This window comes from Phyllobates terribilis, unplaced genomic scaffold (genome assembly GCF_046119375.1).
Source record: "Phyllobates terribilis strain yellow unplaced genomic scaffold, ASM4611937v1 Scaffold_11__3_contigs__length_659146591, whole genome shotgun sequence".
In the NCBI taxonomy this organism is placed as follows: domain Eukaryota; kingdom Metazoa; phylum Chordata; class Amphibia; order Anura; family Dendrobatidae; genus Phyllobates; species Phyllobates terribilis.
Window position 1 is genome coordinate 503,368,872 of NW_027362771.1, and position 23,548 is coordinate 503,392,419.

At 43.8% G+C, this 23,548-nt stretch overlaps 1 protein-coding gene across 2 annotated transcripts; it reads left to right on the top strand.

Annotated features, from left to right (window-relative positions):
• The first annotated feature begins 1,128 nt into the window (after nucleotides 1-1,128).
• DUSP11 (dual specificity phosphatase 11) lies at nucleotides 1,129-23,548 on the top strand. 2 transcript variants are annotated; one of them, XM_073653565.1, is made up of 11 exons: nucleotides 1,129-1,278; nucleotides 2,939-3,014; nucleotides 3,093-3,224; nucleotides 4,373-4,496; nucleotides 5,781-5,841; nucleotides 6,827-6,873; nucleotides 7,610-7,685; nucleotides 11,835-11,942; nucleotides 15,502-15,606; nucleotides 16,945-17,037; nucleotides 18,563-23,548. In XM_073653565.1, exons 1-11 carry the CDS (start codon nucleotides 1,172-1,174, stop codon nucleotides 18,783-18,785), a joined length of 1,152 nt encoding a protein of 383 aa, XP_073509666.1. In that variant the 5' UTR covers nucleotides 1,129-1,171; the 3' UTR covers nucleotides 18,786-23,548. The 2 variants fall into 2 exon arrangements, with proteins under 2 accessions (XP_073509666.1, XP_073509667.1); XM_073653566.1 differs by lacking the exon at nucleotides 15,502-15,606.

Consider the following 23,548-nt stretch of genomic DNA (forward strand, 5'->3'; position numbering starts at 1 on the left):
GGCCCAGACAATTTTGCACTCCAAAAGTCAAACGGTGCTCCTTTTCTTCCGAGCCCTGCTGTGCTCGCAAATAGTAGTTTTCCCCCACATATGGGGTATCCCTGTACTCAGGAGAAATTGCACAACAAACTGTATGATCCGTTTTCTCCTGTTACCCTCACTTGTGAAAATGAAAAATTTGGGGCTAAATCAAAAGAAAAAAAGTAAAATTTTAATTTTTTCCTTCCACGTTGCTTCAGTTCCAGTGAAGCACCTGAAGGGTTAATAAACTTCTTGAATGTGGTTTTGAGCACCTTGAGGGGTGCAGTTTTTAGAATGGTGTCACTTTTGAGTATTTTCTGTCATATAGACACATCAAAGTGACTTCAAATGTGATGTGGTCCCTAAAAAAATGGTTCTGTAAATGTTGTTGTAAAAATGAGAAATCGCTGGTCAATTTTTAACCCTTAGAACTTCCTAAAAAAAAACATTTTTTTTTTAAATTACACTGATGTAAAGTAGACATGTGGGAAATGTTATTTAACTATATTATGTGACATATCTCTCTGATTTAAGGACATAAAAAGTTTGAATATTGCAAAATTTTCGAAATTTTCGCCATAATTCCGATATTTTCACAAATAAACGTAAAAATATTGACCTAAATTTACCACTAAACATAAAGTACAATGTGTCACAAGAAAACAATCTCAGAATCACTGGGATCCGTTGAAGCGTTCCAGAGTTATTACCACATAAAGTGACACAGGTCAGAATTGTAAAATTTGTGCTGGTCAGGAAGGTGAAAACAGGCTTGGGGGGTGAAGGGGTTAAATAGTGGCATTTAAAGGGATTTTATAAAATTCACCCAAATCTTTGAAACCCCCTTCCTCTTATCTCACCTCTCCTGCAGGTGCATAGATCACGTTTTCTTGCTTTTAAAGTCCCTCTGATGAACGTATGCCGATGCACGTCACCACCATGAGAAAAAAAGCCTTCATGTCCACTCAGGACCCTGCAGTCAGACGTGTATCGCCCCCTTATGGATAGGTGACCACAGCAGCCGTATAACCCGATATAAGGAAAAGACCTCTCTGCCCACATCAAACATGGCGCCTCCGGGCCGGCGCGATCCATACGTCATCACCCTGCGCGCCGGCTGTGACGTGGCCTCTGGAGCGGCGTGGCCCGGATGGCTCTGGGCTCCAGGCTGAAGTTTCGAGTTTCGTTTGTCCGCCTCCCGGTCTCCGGTCACATCCACCTGCAGTCCGCAGCCATGAAGAACTTCATACCGGAGCGGTGAGGGTGACGGGCTGCATCCTGGTGCTGGGGGCTGTACACAGGGGGCAGTGTGCTGGGGGGGCTGTACACAGGGGGCAGTGTGCTGGGGGGGCTGTACACAGGGGGCAGTGTGCCGGGGGGGGCTGTACACAGGGGGCAGTGTGCTGGGGGAGCTGTACAGAGGGGGGCAGTGTGCTGGGGGAGCTGTACAGAGGGGGGCAGTGTGCTGGGGGAGCTGTACAGAGGGGGGCAGTGTGCTGGGGGAGCTGTACAGAGGGGGGCAGTGTGCTGGGGGAGCTGTACAGAGGGGGGCAGTGTGCCGGGGGAGCTGTACAGAGGGGGGCAGTGTGCCGGGGGAGCTGTACAGAGGGGGGCAGTGTGCCGGGGGGGCTGTACAGAGGGGGGCAGTGTGCCGGGGGGGCTGTACACAGGGGGCAGTGTGCCGGGGGGGGCTGTACACAGGGGGCAGTGTGCCGGGGGGGCTGTACAGAGGGGGCAGTGTGCCGGGGGGGCTGTACAGAGGGGGCAGTGTGCCGGGGGGGCTGTACAGAGGGGGCAGTATGCTGGGGGGGCTGTACAGAGGGGGGCAGTGTGCCGGGGGGGCTGTACAGAGGGGGGCAGTGTGCCGGGGGGGGCTGTACAGAGGGGGGCAGTGTGCCGGGGGGGCTGTACACAGGGGGGCAGTGTGCCCGGGGGGGGGGCTGTACAGAGGGGGGCAGTGTGCCGGGGGGGGCTGTACAGAGGGGGGCAGTGTGCCGGGGGGGCTGTACACAGGGGGGCAGTGTGCCCGGGGGGGGGGCTGTACAGAGGGGGGCAGTGTGCCGGGGGGGCTGTACACAGGGGGGCAGTGTGCCCGGGGGGGGGGCTGTACACAGGGGGGCAGTGTGCCGGGGGGGCTGTACACAGGGGGGCAGTGTGCCATTTTTTTCAGCACATTGTATGGTACATAAAGAGGTGGTCTGCACCTGATTATATGGATGGCCTGTCCCCAGGCTGGGGTCACGCTGCCGTGTATTCTCTCACCCGAGAATATCGGTCTGATTATGCTGATCTTCTTGGATGTGGGGAAAAGTCTCCATCTTCCCATTGTATCAGTCTGTGAAAATTGGACTGCACTCAGATGTCATCCAAGCTTGGTCTGAATCTTTTTTTATTTTTTTTTCCCCATGGACTCACTGACTAGCATGGCTGAGTGTGATCTGATTCCTGGATGTAACTCCTGCATGCTGCGTGGAGTGTTTTGTCGTTCCCCCCCCCCCTTCCTTGGACAGACTCGTGCGCACGGCCCCATAGCATACCATTGGTCCGTGGGTGATCCAATGTTTTGTCAGATCAAATATATGTTCATCTGCGCAAGCCCTCAGGATAAGTCATCCATATCAGATCAGTGGGGGTCTGATACCTAGCACACCCACCTAATAATGACTTCTGTGTTTTTATTGGCTGTAAGCCATAATCATCAACATTAACAGAAATAAACATTTGAAATAGATCACTCTGTGTGTAATGACTCTATATAATATATCAGTTTTACTTTTTGTATTGAAGAACTGAAATAAATTAACTTTTTGATGATATTCTAATTTAGTGAGATGCAGCTGTAAGTAGTGTTATTAAAAGGATTTTCTAAAATTCCCCCAAATCTCTGAAACCCCTTCCTCTTATCTTCCTTCTGCAGGTGGATCGATTACATTCCAGTTGGAAAACGCATCCCAGGAACACGTTTTATTGCTTTTAAAGTCCCTCTGAAGAACGTAAGCTTTGCACAGGGAAGACGATGTGCCGCTCTCGTGGCGTTACATAGCTGACACTGTTCTGCTGCTCACTTTCAGATTTACGATAGCAAACTTGCACCCTGGCAGCGATTCTCCCCTTCAGATCTGATCAAGGAAGTGAAGAAGCAAAATGAAGAACTAGGACTGGTTGTGGACTTAACCTGCACCCGACGCTACTATTCCCCGCAGGTAAATCACTAATGGATGAGGGTACAGTGCACAATGGTCCGTGTAGGTACAGGCTGCAATGGTGGCCACAGTCAGGTGTATATGCTCATATGGTACAGTGAATAAATGTCCTTCATCTGTGACTATTTATAATGTATCGGGAAGGCTCTGTGGCAAGATTTTACATTGTTGTTTTTTTTTTTTGTTTCCCATTTCCCCCAAAATAACACTGGGGGAGTCAGTAGGTTTTACCTATGCAGTCTGGCATGACAAGTTGCACCACAATTTGGCGACTTCTTTAAACTGTTTTATGTCATAATTTTGGCAAAAACTATTTGTTGGAATTGGCCCCTTAGATTTTTTTGGGGATTCTATTTTTGATTATTCAACAACTCTACGCCTGACGGTGGCCGTGGCCTGGATGGCAACTTCTGCATCCATCCACCACAGCGAGCTATTGCTAATGTGATGTCCAAGGAGTTTGTGCTCTTCGGTAGCTCTATGCTATACAGATAAATAAGCGTAAGAAGATGCGGACCTGCCAAACAAACTATTAGAACGACAAAGTATACAGAACGCTCCCAGCATATATTTCACGCCAAGTGCATACATGTACTCTGCAATTAACCTCAGAAGCAGCAGAGGTGCGGAGTATTGCGGCATTATCCTATTCCCATTAGTGGCACAGTGATACCGCTGTTGGCTGTATGCAGGAAGAAAGCTTGGCGATGTACTCGAGGCTGCGGTACAGGTGGTGTGGCCTCCTCAGACAGGTGATCTGCAGGTCTGCCAAGGTTTGCCCCCACCACTCTGATATCAATGGCCTATCCCAACAACAAAAAATTGACACCAAATAAAAAAGGTCTGTATCTCTGGAACCGTAGGGCTGATGTAAAAGAAAAAAACGTGAGGTCAATAACTGCACTTTTGACCATGTGACGGCCTTCTTAAAGGTCCCTATGAGCGCTTAATTACAATCTGTACCAGTGGCTGAGGAACTGATGGGGTATCGCTACCAGCACAGGACAAGTCATATATGAAGGATGGGGATTCTCTGTACATAAACCGCATCCTTATTCTCCACGGCTCATGGAATCGCCTATCAGATGATTGGTGTCTGTGATTTATTATACGGGGCGCAGAGCTGAGATTTTCGTTTTCTTTTATAGGAGTTGCCGGAGACAATAATGTATTCCAAGCTCTTCACGGTCGGACATGCGGTGCCCAGTGACGACGTTATCGCTCAGTTTAAAGACATTGTGAACCAGTATCTAAGTGAGAACTCTGGGAATGGTAAGTCATGACCAGCACTGGGCACCGTTATTACTGTATGATTGCTAGAGTGCTTGTTATACAGCGATAACCTCATCATTCTCAAAAAATGACGTAATGTGACGTCCAGATTGCAAGTGCCTTCCTGCAATCAGACATACCGTTTCGTCACAGGGATGGCATGGGCGCTGGAGATGTGCCATCCACAGCAGGAGTCAATGCATGTGCAGACTGGGATCTCGGCGGCCAGCTTCTTGAAGCTGTGGGCTTCAGGGAAATAGCCGCCAAGATCCTAGTCTGCACATGCGCCGGCTCGGGCGGCCATTTCCCTGTAGATCACGGTTTCAGGAAGATGGCCGCCGTAAAAGCCATGCACGCCGCTCTGCCTGACTACCGACACCAGCCCCATAGCTTCTCACTGCTTCTGCGAATTTTTCCGCAGCATTTATGCTGAGCTCAAAAATCCGCAGCATGTCCATTAATTTTCCCGACACGCAGTATAATCGCCGCCATTGACTTGCATTGAAACGCATAATATCCGTGTCAGTACATTTGTACACACGGATATTATGCGTTTCTATGTGCGGATGGTACCCAAGTCTGGAGGAGAGGAGACTCTCCTCCAGACCTGGGTACCATAGTAACTGTAAAAAAATAGAATTTAAAATAAAAAAAAAAAATAAATAAAAAGTTTATACTCCCATTCCGATGTCTTCACGGTGTTTTGTCTGCTCCGTCCAGTGTCTTGCAATGTTCGCGTTGATGTGAAGGACCTGCCATGACGTCACTGAGTCATGTGACCCATCACATGGCTCAATGACTTCACCGCAGGTCCTTCACACCACCGCAAGCAGTGCAAGACACTGGACGGAGCAGACAAAACACCGGGAAGACATCGGAAGGTGAGTATAAACTTTTTATTTATTTTTTTTTTTTTTACCATTCTTTATTTTTTTTTTTTTTTTTTTTTTTTTTTTTTTTTTTTATAACTAACTTGGTCACACTACTATAAATCCATGCCAGTTGCATGAATTTATATAGTGTGAACAAGTTGTCAAGCACTTTTACAAGTGATGCTAAATTCGCTTAGAAAAGCGCTTGATAACCCGCATGCAGAAATGCATGCAAAGACGTTTCACAAACGCTTCTACCTGGCGGGAAAAACGCATGTAAAATCCGCATGCTTTTTTCCTGCCAGGGAGAAGCGTAAAAAATATGCTTCATTTCCGCAACGTGGGCACATAGCCTTAGGTGTATATTATAGCTCATAAACATGTCATGTTTTTTTTTGTTTTTTTCATGCAGAAAAACTTGTTGGTGTCCATTGTACTCATGGGCTGAACAGGACGGGATATTTAGTTTGCAGGTGAGTGGTTCGTTGTTGCGTGTAGTCTGTAGTATCAGTTAGGCCGGGGTCACATTGCTTTTTGCCTGCAAGTTCATGTCTCCATTTGAGGCTTCCGTCTGAATACCCAAAATTTTTTCAGACGTGCTCCCAACAGGACCATTGATGTTAAAGGGGTGGTTCGAAGTCCAAATCTTCATCCTAAATCCCTATTCATTTAGTGTCCTAATCTAAACTAATTTCTAATATAATTGAATGAAAAATTCTCTAACTACACTTTCTAACTGCTTTTTATTTATTTTATTTTTTTTGCACTTTCTTTTTGATGACTCTTCCTTTGAGAATCCCAGTGCATGCTTAGATACTCCAATGCAGCGTTATTAGGTTACTGCTGTAATCGCTGCACCCTCCCTGAAACGAGGCATCATCAGTGAGTGGGCTAGTCCATGCACAATATGCATATTGACAGCGCACTCTCTGTTACTGGCTCAGATCAGCAGTAGCGAGCCGGCAGGACAGCGCGTTGTCAGAATACCCGGTGTGCAGAGACCAGCGTTGCCCTGCAAGTGACATCACTGATCTCTGCGTTCGCTGTCATTATGCACATCACACAGTGCACATCGCTCGGAGACTAGCCCAGCCCTTGACCCCAGCGTCACTGACGACACTTCGTTTGTGTCCCAGCATGAGAAAATATGAGCTGTGGTGTTCCAGGTTTGTACGCTGTGATCTTAGGGAACCTGAAAATCGGTGAAGGGCACGAGCCCTTTAGTGAACTGTCAGAAGTTTTGATGATCATTGGGGCTGAGACTCACTAGTTGTTAGAATGAAACCGGCAAAGACACTTGGTTTTTATGAGCTTTTCTCCAGCTCTCAGATGTGTCCCTGTACCTAGGACTCTCTATTAAAATTGCATATTACACTATGTATTTTCCATGACGCTCTTACTGAATCGTTCTATGGCATTGGGTCCAGTTCATTGTTTTTGCTGTCTCTCTATTCCTAGATATCTGATTGACATGCTCAGCATGGAGCCCTCTGAAGCCGTGGAAAGTAAGTCTAATATCACATGTGCGCTCTTCTAAAGGTGAAAAGAGAATATATGCCCCCATCCAAGCTGTTTCTATGCAGTATTGGGGCATGTCCCCCGCCACCATCAGGATATATCTGCTGTGTATTGCATTACTAGCACCATGTATTAGTTCTTAAGAAATCTCCAAGCACATGCTGCAGAGAATATCCACACAATAAGTTGACCATTGTTGTAGTTTCGCAAAGCAAATGATAATATTGGCGGCTTAATTGTGCCATTCCCACAGCGGTATTTACCATTGCTCTGTTTCAGAATATCCAGTGTGCACAAGCCCTTATAGCTGCTGCATGTGCCCCCGCTCTTCCGCCAGCATTGTATGAAGCCAAAATGCACCCCTTCCCTCGGGCGTCTTCATTTCATCCACACGTATAGGGTCCTGATCAGAAGTTATACAGCCATTGTACAGCTGGATATTACAAGATTGAAGTGGTTTTCCAGTAATTCTCCTCACTGAATAATTATACATAAAGCCACCCAAACGTTGCTTCCATTAGTCCCTTGGGAAGACGTCTATAAAAATGAAGAGCGTTGCAGCCTCTAGCGCTGAAGCTGCTGTAGATTTGGAGAGCGGGTGACTGTCACGTTTCTCTGCTCATCGGTTGTCTGCAGGTGGTCTCTCCTGAACACCACCTAATGGTAACGCATTTCATTAATTTTCTGTTTTGTGTAAGGAACATCATACTTCATCTCTTGCAGAATTTAACAGCAGCCGTGGCCACAGCATAGAAAGAAGCAATTATCTAGAAGACCTTATACATGGTAACGCTAGAAGGTAGGGGACTACCCTAACTGTTTGGGTATGGACACACTACCTCTGTCAGGATTCAGGTCTGAAAACCCTAAAAAAGAATGACCGCATGTACAGCAGCATCAAACCACTATCTGTGAATGTTCTTTTTTCACTTATGTAATTCACCCTGACTTTAAAACTTTTACCACAGCTGGAATATTAAGATTAGAGCTTGGATCTTTGTATTCTATTAAGGGGGTTGTCCAGCAGTAGACAAACCTTTTATTAAATGGGAAAAAATAGGTGAACAAATTTCAATTGCTTATTCCACCCCGTTTGTTCTCGGGCTACATCACATCCGTTGATTGAATGCAGGACTTGTATGACCCCCCCCCCCCCCTCCTCCTTAGACTTGCAGGGGTCTCTATGCTGAGTCTGAAGGAGCGGCATCACGCAGGGAAGTGATTTTTGGGCCTATTAATAAGGAGTGGTCCAGTTGTTTGCTACCCTTTTAAATCCCAGAGCCTCGGTTTTCACGTGATCTCAGGCTACAAAATTCAAGTACTTGGGCTCGGCATCAGCAAACTAAATTTCTATACGCTATGGCCATGAGACTGTGTTAATCCTTAAAGGGACTCTGTCAGTACAGAATGACTGTTCAAACCTAGCACAGGCGCCTTGCCATCTACTTGTTTTCTGGCTCTATAAAACCAGAGCTGTCAATTAAAAAAGATGGGGGGAGTTGAAGTAGGTGGGACGGGACATTTAAATGTTTGGCCACGCTATGATGCTCCGAGCCCCTGTACTTGGTTTGAAAAGTCACTCTGTGCTGACAGTCCCTTTAACATCTACAGTACAGACCAAAAGTTTGGACACACCTTCTCATTTAAAGATTTTTCTGTATTTTCATGACTATGAAAATTGTACATTCACACTGAAGGCATCAAAACTATGAATTGACACATGTGGAATTATATACTTAACAAAAAAGTGTGAACCAACTGAAAATATGTCTTATATTCTAGGTTCTTGAAAGTAGCCACCTTTTGCTTTGATGACTGCTTTGCACACTCTTGGCATTCTCTTGATGAGCTTCAAGAGGTAGTCACCGGAAATGGTTTTCATTTCACAGGTGTGCCCTGTCAGGTTTAATAAGTGGGATTTCTTGCCTTATAAATGGGGTTGGGACCATCAGTTGTGTTGTGCAGAAGTCAGGTGGATACACAGCTGATAGTCCTACTGAATACTGTTAGCTGCTTTTTTTCTTGCCATAATACAAATTCTAAGTAAAGAAAAACAAGTGGTCATCATTACTTTAAGAAATGAAGGTCAGTCAGTGCGAAAAATTGGGAAAACTTTGAATGTGTCCCCAAGTGCGGTTGCAAAAACCATCAAGCGCTACAAAGAAACTGGCTCACATGAGGGCCGCCCCAGGAAAGGAAGACCAAGAGTCTCCTCTGCTTCTGAGGATAAGTTTATCCGAGTCACCAGCCTCAGAAATCGCATGGTTTTTTTTTGTTGTTTTTTTTTCAAACATCATTTTTATTTGTTTTTTTAACAGAACAAATCATAGAAAAACAAATAAAACAAAGCCAGGATGTACAAAATAAGAAATCGCAGGTTAACAGCAGCTCAGATTAGAGACTAGGTCAATGCCACACAGAGTTCTAGCAGCAGACACATCTCTACAACAACTGTTAAGAGGAGACTTTGTGCAGCAGGCCTTCATGGTAAAATAGCTGCTAGGAAACCACTGCTAAGGACAGGCAACAAGAAGAAGAGACTTGTTTGGGCTAAAAAACACACAAGGAATGGACATTAGACCAGTGGAAATCTGTGCTTTGGTCTGATGACCCCAAATTTGAGATATTTGGTTCCGACCACCGTGTCTTTGTGCGACGCAGAAAAGGTGAACGGATGGACTCTACATGCCTGGTTCCCACTGTGAAGCATGGAGGAGGAGGTGTGATGGTGTAGGGGTGCTTTGCTGGTGACACTGTTGGGGATTTATTCAAAATTGAAGGCATACTGAACCAGCATGGCTACCACAGCATCTTGCAGCGGCATGCTATTCCATCCGGTTTGCGTTTAGTTGGACCATCATTTATTTTTCAACAGGACAATGACCCCAAACACACCTCCAGGCTGTGTAAGGGCTATTTGACCAAGAAGTAATGGGGTGCTACGCCTGATGACCTGGCCTCCACAATCACCAGACCTGAACGCAATCGAGATGGTTTGGGGTGAGGTGGACCGCAGAGTGAAGGCAAAAGGGCCAACAAGTGCTAAGCATCTCTGGGAACTCCTTCAAGATTGTTGGAAGACCATTTCCGGTGACTACCTCTTGAAGCTCATCAAGAGAATGCCAAGTGTGTGCAAAGCAGTCATCAAAGCAAAAGGTGGCTACTTTGAAGAACCTAGAATATAAGACATATTTTCAGTTGTTTCACACTTTTTTGTTAAGTATATAATTCCACATGTGTTAATTCATAGTTTTGATGCCTTCAGTGTGAATGTACAATTTTCATAGTCATTAAAATACTGAAAAATATTTAAATGAGAAGGTGTGTCCAAACTTTTGGTCTGTACTGTATGTCTGCACAGACACTGGAAATTTAGGCAGCCAATTATAACACATATATGGCCTCAGTGTCCTGGTGAAGAACCTCCTGCCAAAAAAAATAAAGTTACTGATTGCCTGAATAGCTTCCTATGACATTTGCCCTACTAGGTGCATGATCTATTTAATTAATAATTTATAGTGATGAAGGAAACTAACAAATTCCTTCTCTGTGAATTGCAATCTGCCTGATTTGTCACACCGGGATCCCGATCTTGTGACTGATCAATAAGCTCTTGGCACTCGGACTTCTGCTAATAGTTTATATCACCAGCTGAATAGTTGATAAAACATATGTCGGGCAGAACCGGTCGCCAACTAATGTGAGTCGAGATGTCTTGACTTTGCTCTGATGTCAGGAGACGAAGGATCAGGCAGTTGGATTACAACATGCCCAATCCTTTTGGTACCAGGCTGCAGTCTCCTTGCTCTCACAATTGTGTACTAGGTCGGCATGTATCTGTATGTTTCCAGGCTTACAGCTCAGGTGTGAATAGACGCATGGCTATGACAACCTCTTGGTCTGTGCTACTAGTGGAGGATTTGTTATTGCCAATATGAACTGGACTTTTAGTAATTCAGGAAGTCAATATTGGTTAAGCAAGAAAAGGGGGGATGTATAGACGTTGTGTGTCCAGAATAAGATACACCAAAGTGAATGACACATCACAACAATATATGGAAGAAATACATGTCAAATTTATTGATAAAATAGAACAAAAATAATGAAAACAGGCAAGGAGAGTGCCCAACAAAAAGTGGCACCTAGGGTAAGTATATGGATAATGTTCAATACAAATAAATCCAGAATCAATTTCCAACTCTGTGTGTGACATCCTCGTCACAGCACACAGCGAAACGCGCGTCGGATGAGCGGTGGTGCACTGGGTAAGTATTTGCTTACTTTCAGTCTCTTACCTGCTGCACTCATATACATATGGTCTTGTGAACACGTTATCCATTACTGATACACTTTTATAGATGATTAATAACTATTGAGTAATTAGCACTATGCACTTTATCTATTTATTACTTGCTAGTATTTTCTCCAGCATGTTTACCTTGTGTCACATAGGATGGGTTACCTATAGAGTTGGCAATTGATTCTGGTTTTATGTGTATTGCACACTATCCATATACTTACTCTAGGTGCCACTTTTTGTTGCGCACTCTCCTTGCCTGTTTTATTTAGTTCTATTTTATCAATAAATTTGACATGTAAGTCAATATTGGGTAGCAAAGGATTTTCCCATCACCTAATGTGATTGCATGTAGCCATAAGAGATGCCGCCACTTTGTGAGCAGTGTAGGCCTGATCTTTAGGACTGGGGAGTATGAAGGCTCTGGCTTGCTGGTGTAACCCTGTATCCCTTTCTCATTTTTTACTTCCTGGACTCGGACCCCAGCCGATCATAAAGGCATGACCTATCCTAGCCATAACTAATGCCTTCAGGGTGCTGTGCAGGTGTAGTGGGCTTTATGGTAAAGCAAAGTGTGATTGTCGTGTGGCGCTATTGTATTTGTAGAGCTGCTTCAATTTACAATCTTTTTTTTTTTTCTTATTTATAAAGCAATGCTGGATTTGACGACCATCAAGCGAAGGATCAAAAACATTTGTCAAGAAATAATGCCAATCCAAAGCAACCTCCATGTCCTGAGCAGCACCCCAGGAGTCACGGGTAAGCACTCGATTTAGTACCTGTAATAAAGAATGCACTTTTTTTTTTTAATTGCTAAAAAGTATGTGAATCCCACATCTTCCATATATGCTTAAAAGAAAAAAAAACTGTTTTGAAACTGTGTATCAGTGGGGGTAAATAATTGATTGCTGTCAGTAATGGATACAAAATAATAATCTTGTATATATGATGCATTTTAATAAGTAACAGAAATAAATGTGACAAAGCAAGCTTTCCAGACCATGCCTGATGGAGACCCAAGTTGTATGGAAAGCTTGCTTTGTCACATTTCTTTTTATTACCCATTAGGGTATACCCTGTCTATAAGATTATTTAGTTTCTCTCGCTGAGAACACTCGATCTTCCTTATGTGCTTGGTGAATTTCTTATTCAAAAGGCAAAGATGAAAATGATGGTAAAACCAGAACTCTGCCTGTTAATCCCCAGTGCAGAAAGAAATGGCCTCACATTACAGGAGGGATGAAGCTAGGAGGTACATTAGGGCCATCAGACACATTAGACTATTGCCTGCCAAACTTGCCGATATCGACAGGTTTGGCCGACGGTCTAATGTGTGTGTGTGTGTGTGTGGGGGCGCCAGCCAACTGGTCAGGGGAGATGTCATTGAGTAATGTCCGATGTCTGACAGCCGTTCATACTGTTCTCCCTGTGATCAGCTGTCAGTCGATGGTTCTCTCATAGAGCACACAGGAGCTCTCATCCAAGCAAACGCTCCTGTGGTTGGAAACATGTCACGAGATGACTCTCGGCCAAAGCATCGTTTGTCCAACAGCCAACTAATGTGTATGGCCGTCCTTACACATGTCCACCATCACAAGGAAACTGTAGGTAGGGACTGTTATGAGGAGTTTATGCCAACGTATGAAATGCTATCCAGAGGAAGGTGTATGTATATATTATATAAAAAAAAAATAGATGTCTCTTGTTTTGTACAGCCAGCAGGAATAGATAATGGTAGCCACTAGTGATGAGCAAGTATGTTGTCGAGTGTACGAAATAGACATTCCTCACATGTATTAAAGCTGTCAAACAGTCTCAAATCTGCACATGGGAGCGATTCAAACATGTCACCGAGCAGCTGTAACTACTCGGTGCTCGGCCCGAGCATACTCGCCGAAAGGGTTAACAGAACATACTCGCTCATCACTAGTAGCCACATATAATGCAACGCCTAAGTGGTTTAAATGCTTTTAAAGGTGTTGTCCCCTCTCAGAACATTGTGGGCTCTTACTTTGTTATAACTACCACAGCTATTACTTATCCTCTCTGTATCCAGCGCAGTCTCTCTCCTGCTGGCCCGCTCTCTTGTCTGGCTGCAGCGCTTGTGACGTCAGCACTGCAGACAATCAGTGAGCTCAGTGGCTCTGTTTGTTTAGATGACATGACCCTCTGAGCCGGCTGATTGGCTATTGTCAATGTGACGTCAGTGCTGCAGACCTACAGATGGGGGCAGCGTTGGAGCAGAGCACTACAAAACATAGAACGTTAGTACGCTGCTCTACAGATTGGGGTAGAGGTGCATTTACAAGGGCAGGTTCTGCCCATAGCGAGCATTAATCTGACGAGATGCAGAATATTATTATAGCACCACTTATTTCCTGGCGTTTTACATGTGAACAGATCATTCGACGCTGGATTTAATACATCATTCTTTCCTCATACAGCTTCTTGTCTGCAGCAGACATTTGTACAGGACTGGGTGCTGCCCAGTCGATTGTTTACGTCGGCCGTTAAATTATCGATCTCCCAAAAGACTAATATTTTTCTTGTTTTTGTGCTGATCGGGCGCTTGCTTCCTTATGTCACTAGTGCTCTTCTGGAGAGTCATCGGCCGGTTATCTGCCCAGGCCTTTAGTCAGAACAATTCAGGACTTACAGCTGTTGGGTAACGTTACTGTGCACGGTCCTGTAGGTGGCTGTACACCAGGGCAGGACACACGGTTGTGTGCTTCCACCAGAGCTGAGCCCTCTGCTCCTGGATACTGGACATGGGGACTGGTTTGTGCCACGGTATAACACAGAAGCATTTCACTTTACTATGTCTTAATGTAAATAGTAAATTTATCTAAGGCCACGTTCAGTATTTGATCAGTATTTTACATCTGTATGTGTAAGCCAAGACCAGGAGAGGAACAACCAGAGAAAATATAATAGAAACACGTCACTACTTCTGTTATTCACCCACTCCTAATTTTGGCTTACAAATACGGATGTAAAATACTGAATGTGTGAATGTGACCTTGAAATAATATTCAAAATAAGACCACTCCTTTTTTAGGTTTGGATTCAACTTTTTGTTTCTTTATCAGCTCATCTGGTCCCAGCCTGATGTCTGACACTGCCGCGCACTACGCCATTCAGTCTCACACTTGTACTCGGGGCTCCAATCATTAATCAGTCAGGACTTTCCTGCTGATGTTTTCATGGCTCGGTTCTCATTACTGTCATAATAAAGATCCCCCATTTCTGGATCTAAGGGGTCTGGGTAAAAAAAGACCACCATAAATGCTAGCATCTAGACATCCTATGGTGGCGACCCCTTGTGAATAGTTGTTACTGTTAGAAGTTGTTACAGATTTGAGCACTTACTAGCCTTATTATATATTAGTGTGCCAACTACTTTTGTGGTTGAGGGCTAGTTTCTCCAGGGCCCTCTCCACTACAGGATAAGCTGCAGCCGTGCAATTTCAATTCTTTAAAGGGGTTTCAGCTTCAGCAGGTAAATGTGTTTTTGTTTACATTTTTTTTTCATGGATTTTCCAAATTGCTGCATCCAATAGAATCATTCATTCATTCATTCATTCATTCATTCATTTATTCAGTGTATAAAGATCTGTCCTGGTCGTGTGATCTGTTATTACCTGTGAAGGGTCCTGTGTATCTAAGTGATAGACCTATGTCTGATGGCAGCACCTGTGTCCATCACATGACGAACACCGATTTTTACACTGAGCGTAAATGAGGTTTCTATTGTATGACTGTAAGCTGAGTTCATGAAAGCTGAGCTGATACAGAAATAACTTTTGCAGAAGCCAGAATATTTTTTTAGAGGAAGAATGACTTCTGTATGTGTACAACTAGCCTTAAAGGGTTTGTCTTGTCAAAAGGTGCATGAAATTGGATTCTGTAAAAATGGCAATATAACTCATACTCTCAATTTGTCACCCTCTATGGATCCAGCACTGGTGCCAATGACTGCGCCATTCAACCAGCCATAGGACTGATAGACCGCAGCGGTTTGGTAACTTGAACCATGCGTCATAAGTAAAACATTCAATGACGAGTGGTTCATGTTACCTGACCGCTGCTACCCATCACTAGTCGCAGTCTTGTGGCGTCACTGCTGACCATGGAGCTGCCTGCACTGGATCACGGGGGTGACAGCTATTATTATATGGGGACTGGATTCTGTAAAATATATCAGACACCTTTTCCCCAGACAACTTCTTTAACTCTTCTTACAGATTAAGAAATCCAGATTTTTCCCACTTCTTTATCTCACACAAATCTATTAAAGAATTTTTCCATTTTTCTTCAGCCACACTCACAATGCTCCAAGATGGGGTCCGAGAGTCCCTGGGCCACGGTATGCACACCCATCTATGCATCATGGGTTTCCACGTTACAGTGTGAGATATCCTAGGTGAGTGGGTCACCGAGCACACCGCCTCTGTTTAGTTACTGCTTTTCCACATTGAATGCGGTTTTTTTTTTCCCCTTCCTGATGTGGATGTGCTTCTTGCTTTCCCATGTCTTTGTCCCACTGTGGCAGTAAATAATAATTTGGGGTTTTTACCTAATTGTTCATTGTTCTGTCAGTATTGGTCAGATAGTGTTATGGGCATCGGTCAGCGAGCCCCTTACTTGTCCAGGTAATGTTGCAGACTCCATTGCGCCATCATTTAGGGCAGGGATGTCAAACTGAAATACACAGAGGGCCAAAATGAAAAGCTTGGACAAAGTCGCGGGCCAGCCTTAATATTTATTTAAAGAAAAGTGCCTACAATTGAGGACGTTTTTCTTTATCATCAAATATAACGATGAACTTTTTCAAATGAAAACAAACTTAAAGGGGCTGTCCCACCAACAAAGTATATTTTAATAGATCTTACATAACATTATTCCAATATTTTATTCTAAGAGCAGAAGAAGGCATATGGCCCAATGGCCTAATTTTAAATATGTAATAACAAAGGATAAAAAAAACTTTATGATCTGTATTATTCAAGTATGATGCCAACAAAAGTGCTCCCAAACACAATATGATGACCCTACTGTACCCCTCTCCTTCAAACCCCCTGACAAAGAATGGTGATCCCATCACAGTACGATTCTCCAACTGTAATCCCCGCATAGTCCTCCATACAGAGTAATGGGCCCCTCATAGTCCTCCATACAGAGTAATGGGCCCCTCATAGTCCTCCATACAGAGTAATGGGCCCCGCATAGTCCTCCATACAGAGTAATGGGCCCCGCATAGTCCTCCATACAGAGTAATGGGCCCCGCATAGTCCTCCATACAGAGTAATGGGCCCCGCATAAAAAAAAATAAATACTCACCTTCTCATCGTTCCCCTGCTGCTCCGGTCTCTTCAAGTCTTCGGACGCACTGCACATCTGGGTACAGCGGGCACGCTGTAATGACGTCATCTCTCCCGCTGCACTGAGATGTCTGACACAGAGGGGGATTGATGGATGACGCTCCCTCCGCTATCATTACTTTCAAATGTATCGGCATCTAGGATTCCAATATGCTTGATAGTGTGGGCCAAATATACTCGGGGGAACTGCTCGGGGTCGTGGGCCAAATATACTCACCCTGCGGGCCAGTGTGTGACATATGTTCTTTGGGGGTATTTGCATCTTGTCTATTAACATCTCTGCTGGAATGATCCTTCTTTTTAACCCTTTCTGCACAATGTATCAGGCACCCAAACTTTGCTATAACAAGTCTGTCTGTCCTTATGTTCTTCTGCTGCAGTCATGGTCCCATGGTACCACCGCCTGGTTTTCCACATCCACATGTGCCAGGTCCCAGTTTGCAGATGGAAGATGGCCCACCTCACCATTTTAGGTAATGGAACATTTTTCATTGTCCAATGTCCCTTGTATAGAGTCATCGCTGCAGTCTGCTGTCTCCGGCTGCCCCATAGAGAATGATTGGAGCTGCGGCTCGGCGTGCGAATTGCCGCTACATTCAGTAAGGGTACAACAATGCTGCTTTTTAGTGATTGGTGGGAGTCTTAGAGTTTTCCCGTCCTGTGCAGTAAAACCCAATGTCGGTGCTTTTTTTGTCTGCACTGCCCTGTCTCAACACTTATGAAGATTTTGCGCTTTTGTTTTTTCCTGCCATTTTTGCAAGATCCATAACTTCATTTTTCCGTCAGTCTAGCCATGTGAGGACTTGTTTTTGCGGGACAAGTTGTACTTTTGAATGACAACATTCATTTTATCATGTGATGCATTGGAGAGCAGGGAAACATTGCCAAGCGTGGTGAAATAGCGGAAAAAGCGCAGCTCTACAACTGTGTTGGTTTTTTTATACTTGGTGTTCATTATACTGTAAAAAATTACCTGGCAACATGATTCTCCAGGTCATTGTGATTACTGCAATAATGAATATGCATAGGTTTTATTTTTATTTTTTTAAAGAAAGTGGTGGGGAAAAAAATCGTAACTTTGAATTTTTTTTAATTTTATTTTTTAAAATGTTGTAACCATTTTCCAAGGGCCATAATGTTGTGTGAGCGCTTGTTCTTTGCTCCCTGAGACAATGTTTTTATTAATACCATTTTATGATGCTTTGATCGCCTTGTTGCGCTTTTGCAGTGTCTGGAAGAAAAAAAAATGACACCAATTTTGATTCTTTTTCTTGTTACACCTTTTACTGATTTGGGTTAATTAATTTTAGATTTTGATCAAACTTTTACAAACATGAAGATTTTTGCTAATTTTTAATGGTGGGAGGGGTGGATTCAAACTTTTACTTGTATTTTAGTCCCCTTTACTGGACTTGAGCCTGCTACAACAGTAGTGCTGGGTATAGCAAAAGTCACGGTCTCCTATGAATGCCAGCCACGTGGCTGGATGTAACAGGACTTCCATAATGACGGGCACGGGGGTTTTCAGTAGACCGCCTTCTATCATGGCAACATATTGGTATCGCGGGCGTTCCAATGGGCTGTTGCAACTGCGCGTTTCCCGGGATCCTCTCTGTCACAGGTTGACAGCGGCATTTAACAGGTGGAGCTTGGCTCCACGCTTGTCTGTTATAGGCAGATAATGGCTGATCCCTGAGCCTGCATTAAAGTCAGGGAGATGGCATATGATGGAACTGTCAATCACCTGTCAGTAAGGGGTTAAAAATTGTATACTTGCTTCCATGACTGGCATTGTCATGGTCTATATCATGTGACCACCAGGGGGCACAGTACCTAGATCAGAAGTATTCCTTTCTTTTTATTCTTAAGCTGTGCCCTTGGGCTATGGAGAAATGGAGAAGGCTTGTCGAGTAGCAGAAAGCCCTGATATATTTATAACCACATTGCATGCAGATCTTTATGGATTGATTATTGTTGTTCTGTGTCCTTCATAATTAGAGGTCCTATGAGGCATCGGCACTATCAACAGAGACCCTTCCCTCAACAAGGAGCTTTTGAGGTAGGGAATGGCGTACCACCTCAAGATTGCCGACCAGACCCTCCTCCACAGAGTGACCACAACCCTGGCCATAGTTTTCCAGCACATCATCCTCATTCACAACAGAACCAGAGGTATCCAAGACCGGCCCAGAAAAGACATCCCAAGAAACACTGGCAATAACAAGTGTTGCTTTTATTTCATGATGTGCTATAACTTTTTTTTTTTTTTTTTTTTTTTTCTTTGTTTTTAAAACTCTGGAATTGCTGAGATATTTTAACAGTTGAAGGCTGGACTTAGGATAAAAGACTTCATTCAGTGTACAAAAGATTGCTAATATATTTGCTTTGTACTTTAAGGGTAAGGTACTTGCCCATGCCATCTAACCTCATTTTATGTGTAGTGTAAAGGAAGGACTGCCACTTTAGGGTCCCCCCACACTTTAGACGAATGTCAGCCCACATCGACACGTTCGGCCAATGTGTATGGGGGATCCCGTTAGATGATTGGAGAAGTAAAGGATCCAGCATGCCTGACTTCAGGCTGCTGATCCTTTTGTCTTCCCTGAGATTAGCTACCGAAAAAGATGTCTAGCACTGGCGCTCTCATGGCAAACACTGGCGTTATCAGCCTTGCAAGCGCTCATGTTATTGGGAGAGTCGGGTGAGATGGCCATCAGCCAAACAATCATTCGTTCAAAGTGTATGGGGGGCTGTAGATTCTCCAGTGGTTGCGGGGAACCTTCCTTATTTATACCAGGTGGTATGCATGTGTATAGGTCAGTAAATCTTGTAAGTGCGGTATTTTAGTTAGGTCATTGTGCTTCAAGAACTTGTCCACTACTTGGACAACTCCTTGTCATACCTCTCGCTTGGCCCCGATAAAATAATAAAGCTTGTACTCGCTTCCCGTGCTGGCGGTGTCAGCAGTTGCTCTCCTTGGGACTCCAGTTCTGTTGTGACGCCGGCGCCCAATCAGCGCTGCCGTCTTTGTCCCCTCTTCCTACCGAATTGAACATAAAGAGGAAGTCAGAGCGCAGCCGCAGCTTGGACTTCCAGTGATTGGGCATCACGTGTCACAACAGCAGCACGGGAGCCCCGGGGAGAGCGAGTGCTGACACCGTGGGAACGGTGCCAGCACGGTAAGTATAAGCTTTTTTTTATTTTATTGAGGCCAAACATTTAGATCAAGAAGGAGTTGTGGACAACCCCTTTTAAGTACCTTGCACACAAGTAACTATCAGATTTTCATTCAAAACAAGAGTGTTGTCTTCTACATGTCTGTAAGGAGATGTGATTGGGGAAAACCAGCTGCAAGCTAAACCTTCAAGGCCTTTGTAACTAAGCTGTGGTGACCACTTGTAGCCTTACCTTAAAGTTTCTGTTTAATGTAGAAAACCCATTTTTGAGTCAGTCCCTTCTATAAACTCAACCCCAGTCTGTCACATTGAATATGATATCTGATCTGTAGGAAGTATGTCATAGAGCAGGGGAATCGGAGCAGATGTCTAGATTTGTGGCAATTGTATGGTATTAATGTATATCCTTGTTCGCTTTATGTCTTGGAGTCCAGTGGGTGGTCCTAGTTTCTGATTGATAGCTTGTCCTGTATGAGATGCTAAAAGGGGACGTCTGTCAGTCACTTTAGGACCACCCACTGGACTCAAGCATAGAACAGGGATTTAAATTAGTGACACAAGTACAAATGTTTTCCCTCCAAGCTAATATAACAATCTGCTCATCTCCTCCTATGAACATGTGTGTAATCTGCATGAACCCTGTACAATATGATGGGTCCCTCATGATGATACTGCAGAGAAATTAACCACTTAATGGCAGGATTTATCCACCGATAACAGCTGATTGCTAAGGACAGGACAGTTTGTCATTAGCTTCTCGTCAAGTTGCCCTTCTGTTTATGTAGGGACTGTGCAGACTTTTTGTTTTTAAGGAAGATCTCAATCTTGGTGTAAAACAGAGAAATGTCCTGCCAAGTCTAAAAGTCCATTTACACTCCACGATTATTGTGAACGAGCTTTCCTACGAATGCTCCTTTTTATGATCATCTTGAAGTCTAAACCGGCGGTCACTCGTTCGTCGGGTGAAATGATCCTTTGGGCTGCACAAATGATCCCAATTTTAAGCAGCGGATCGTCCTGCAATCAGGACCTGCGCTGCTAAGACAAATGGCAGCCTCTGTCCACTCAGCCATCTTTTACAGATTATTCCACACGGATCTTAAGTGGTGTGAAAACTAGCTATTTTACGACCCCAATGGGTAAACTAGTAACTGATCGGCCGCCAGTCAGCTAGTATAAATGGACCATTACTCTTTTTTTTTTTTTTTTTTTTTTTTTTTTTTTTTTTTTTGCCTACAGTTTAGGAGCAGATGTGCTTTGAGGTAACTGCCTGAGCAATCTGACACAGACTGATTACCATATTCATCTCCTAATAGGAATCCAGTGTACATTAGTTTTCATTTTATACATGTACTGTGGATACATTTTTTGTGTATATTGTCATTAATAGTAATTTCCCTTTTATTGTCATTGGATCTTGAACTATTTATGATTATTATATTTTACTTATGTGGGGGAGACTTTCATCTTGTAAAATTTTGCCCGTGTCATTTGTAATTTTCTTTTCATTTTCTGATGATAAAGTAAGAATTGTGCCTTTTGTGAGTTGAAAATTAAATATTTTCAGCAGATGATATATATATTATATATAATTTTTTTTTTTTTTCTTAAATTTGCTGATGGTGGCATATGTGTTTACTGAAAAATACACGTGGCCGTACCCTGTTTGGGCCACTGTTCTCTGGAGCAGACATGGGAGTGTTCCCACTATGCACACGTATGGTAGAGCAGTTGGCCTTCATTGGGTGTGACTACTTGGATATTGCAACTCCTGAGACGACGTGTTTTGTGTCCCTGCTTAGAGGATGTTGTGCAGTCAAGGTCACTCAATTATAATCCTGTTCTTAAGGATTGAGTTTCCCCCACTAATCGACCAATTTATAAAAAAAAAAAAAAAAAAAAAAATTTCTTTAAAGTAGCTAAACCTCCATTCTGGCATGAGAAACTGCATGGTTCTCTAGAATAAAAGAACATTTACCGGTCATTAGTTGTTTTTTTTTCTTTTTAAATATTTGTAAATGTAAGGCCAATTTCATTCATCTGACGTGCACAGCTTAAGGGTGGATTCAAACGTCTGGATATTTCTGGTACCGGAGATGTCTGTGTGGCACACATACTGGCATTTGGGAATCAGTGGTACAGTTACCGCTGTTTCCAAGCGTCAGGTGCTGAATGCTGCCTTCAACATTGTTCCTTGCTTGCACTGTGATCAGCATGAGCAAGGGACAATGTTGGGAGTAGTAGTCTGCTCCTACAGTGACCATGAGTAAAAATAAGAATAAAATAATAAGATCCTTATACTCACCTGTCTGAAGATGTAATCCGCTGACGCCAAGGAGCCGGGGAGAATGAGCCACTCCAGCGTGTGGGCCCCGGAGCTGAGCTCAGGAGCGGTGTCCTGTCACTCGGTGAACTCCGCTGATCACAGCGCGAGCAAGGGACAATGATGAGGACAGCGTTCAGCACCTGGCGCTTGGGAACAGCAGTTAACTGTACACTGAGTCCCAGGTGCCGGTTCGTGTCACACTGATGACACATGGATGTCATTCATGTTTGTTGAGCGTGAGACGCTTTTGCGGATTGTGCAGTGTGTGTGTAAAAATAAAAAAAAAACATGGACATGTCAGCGTGTTTTGCTCACGGACACATGGTCCGTGGAAACACACTGATGTGCGCAGACCCATAGGTTTGAATGGGTCTACGTGTGTCAGTGTCTCCAGTATGTGTGGAAACTTGTCACCACACGTACCAGACACACTGACTTATAAAAGAGGCCTAACTGTGGACTGCAACGTCCAGGCTCGTTGGAAGTTTTCTGACCCAAACTCGGCAGCCTTCTATGTCCAGGCTGCTTGTTTTGTTGAGATTACAGATGAGTGAACCTGAACAATTAGTGTCCGGTGGTAAACGCTGGACACGGACTTCTCCCAAAAGTCCGTTGCAATGTTTGGCATTCCCGGGAAGTCCGTTGCAGAAAGAGATTGTTTTAAATGGGGTTCTGGTACCTGAACCCGAACTTCAATGGGTTCACTCATACAGCATTCACAATCTGAGTACAGATCCTAACTATGGATATGTGATACCTTGGATATCTTCATGCCACCAGAAATGTAAGCAGTTGAGCTCCGTTCAAACGTTGGTTTTTGGAGCAGTTTTTAGGCCTAAATTCAAACAAAATCTGCACACCTCCACTTCCTGATGACTTAAATGGGACATTTTGCATCTTGTAAATGCTCCAGGCCAAAAAAACGACTAGTTAGCACCCGTGGTTGTATGAAACTGAGAGACCCTAGTGCTACGCTCGACTGTCTCAGTCCGTCTGACAGCAGTGGAACCCTCAAAATCACTGTCCGCTATCGCATTAGCACTTAGATTAGGTTGTATGACATTAAGATCTGACACAGTTTAAACCTGTCTGAAAAAATTTAAGATATTTTATTGATCCACCGGTGAACTGTGTTGCAATCATGCAAAAGTCTTTGTTCTTGTTTTACTCTTTCCTTTTCTTTAGCTCGCCTGCTTAGGAGTCATATTAATAATGAATGCTCAGGAATAAGTGCACTTCTTATTTACTATATTATAAGGTGGAAGTTAACATAACCAAACTGGCAGAACCTCTTATAAAGATAGTTACAGTCTATATTCAGTCTGGACTATTCCTTTTAATTGTCGAAACTATGATTAGAGAATAAATGTTTTAACCACAGACTGTAAAATCTTTCCACGTTACTGCGAAAAAGCATTAAGAGGCTTTTGTGTGTTCATTCAAGAGCCCATGAGGGTGTCCCTCTTTTTATGTATTTGTAGA

What these genes read in the sequence shown, in the direction of transcription:
- DUSP11 (XM_073653565.1), top strand. Translation starts at nt 1,172, where the DNA reads ATGGCTCTGGGCTCCAGGCTGAAGTTTCGAGTTTCGTTTGTCCGCCTC. An exon ending in GACGCTACTATTCCCCGCAG is followed by an intron (nt 3,225 to 4,372) that starts GTAAATCACTAA and finishes TTTCTTTTATAG; the next exon opens with GAGTTGCCGGAGACAATAAT. An exon ending in ATACATGGTAACGCTAGAAG is followed by an intron (nt 7,686 to 11,834) that starts GTAGGGGACTAC and finishes TTATTTATAAAG; the next exon opens with CAATGCTGGATTTGACGACC.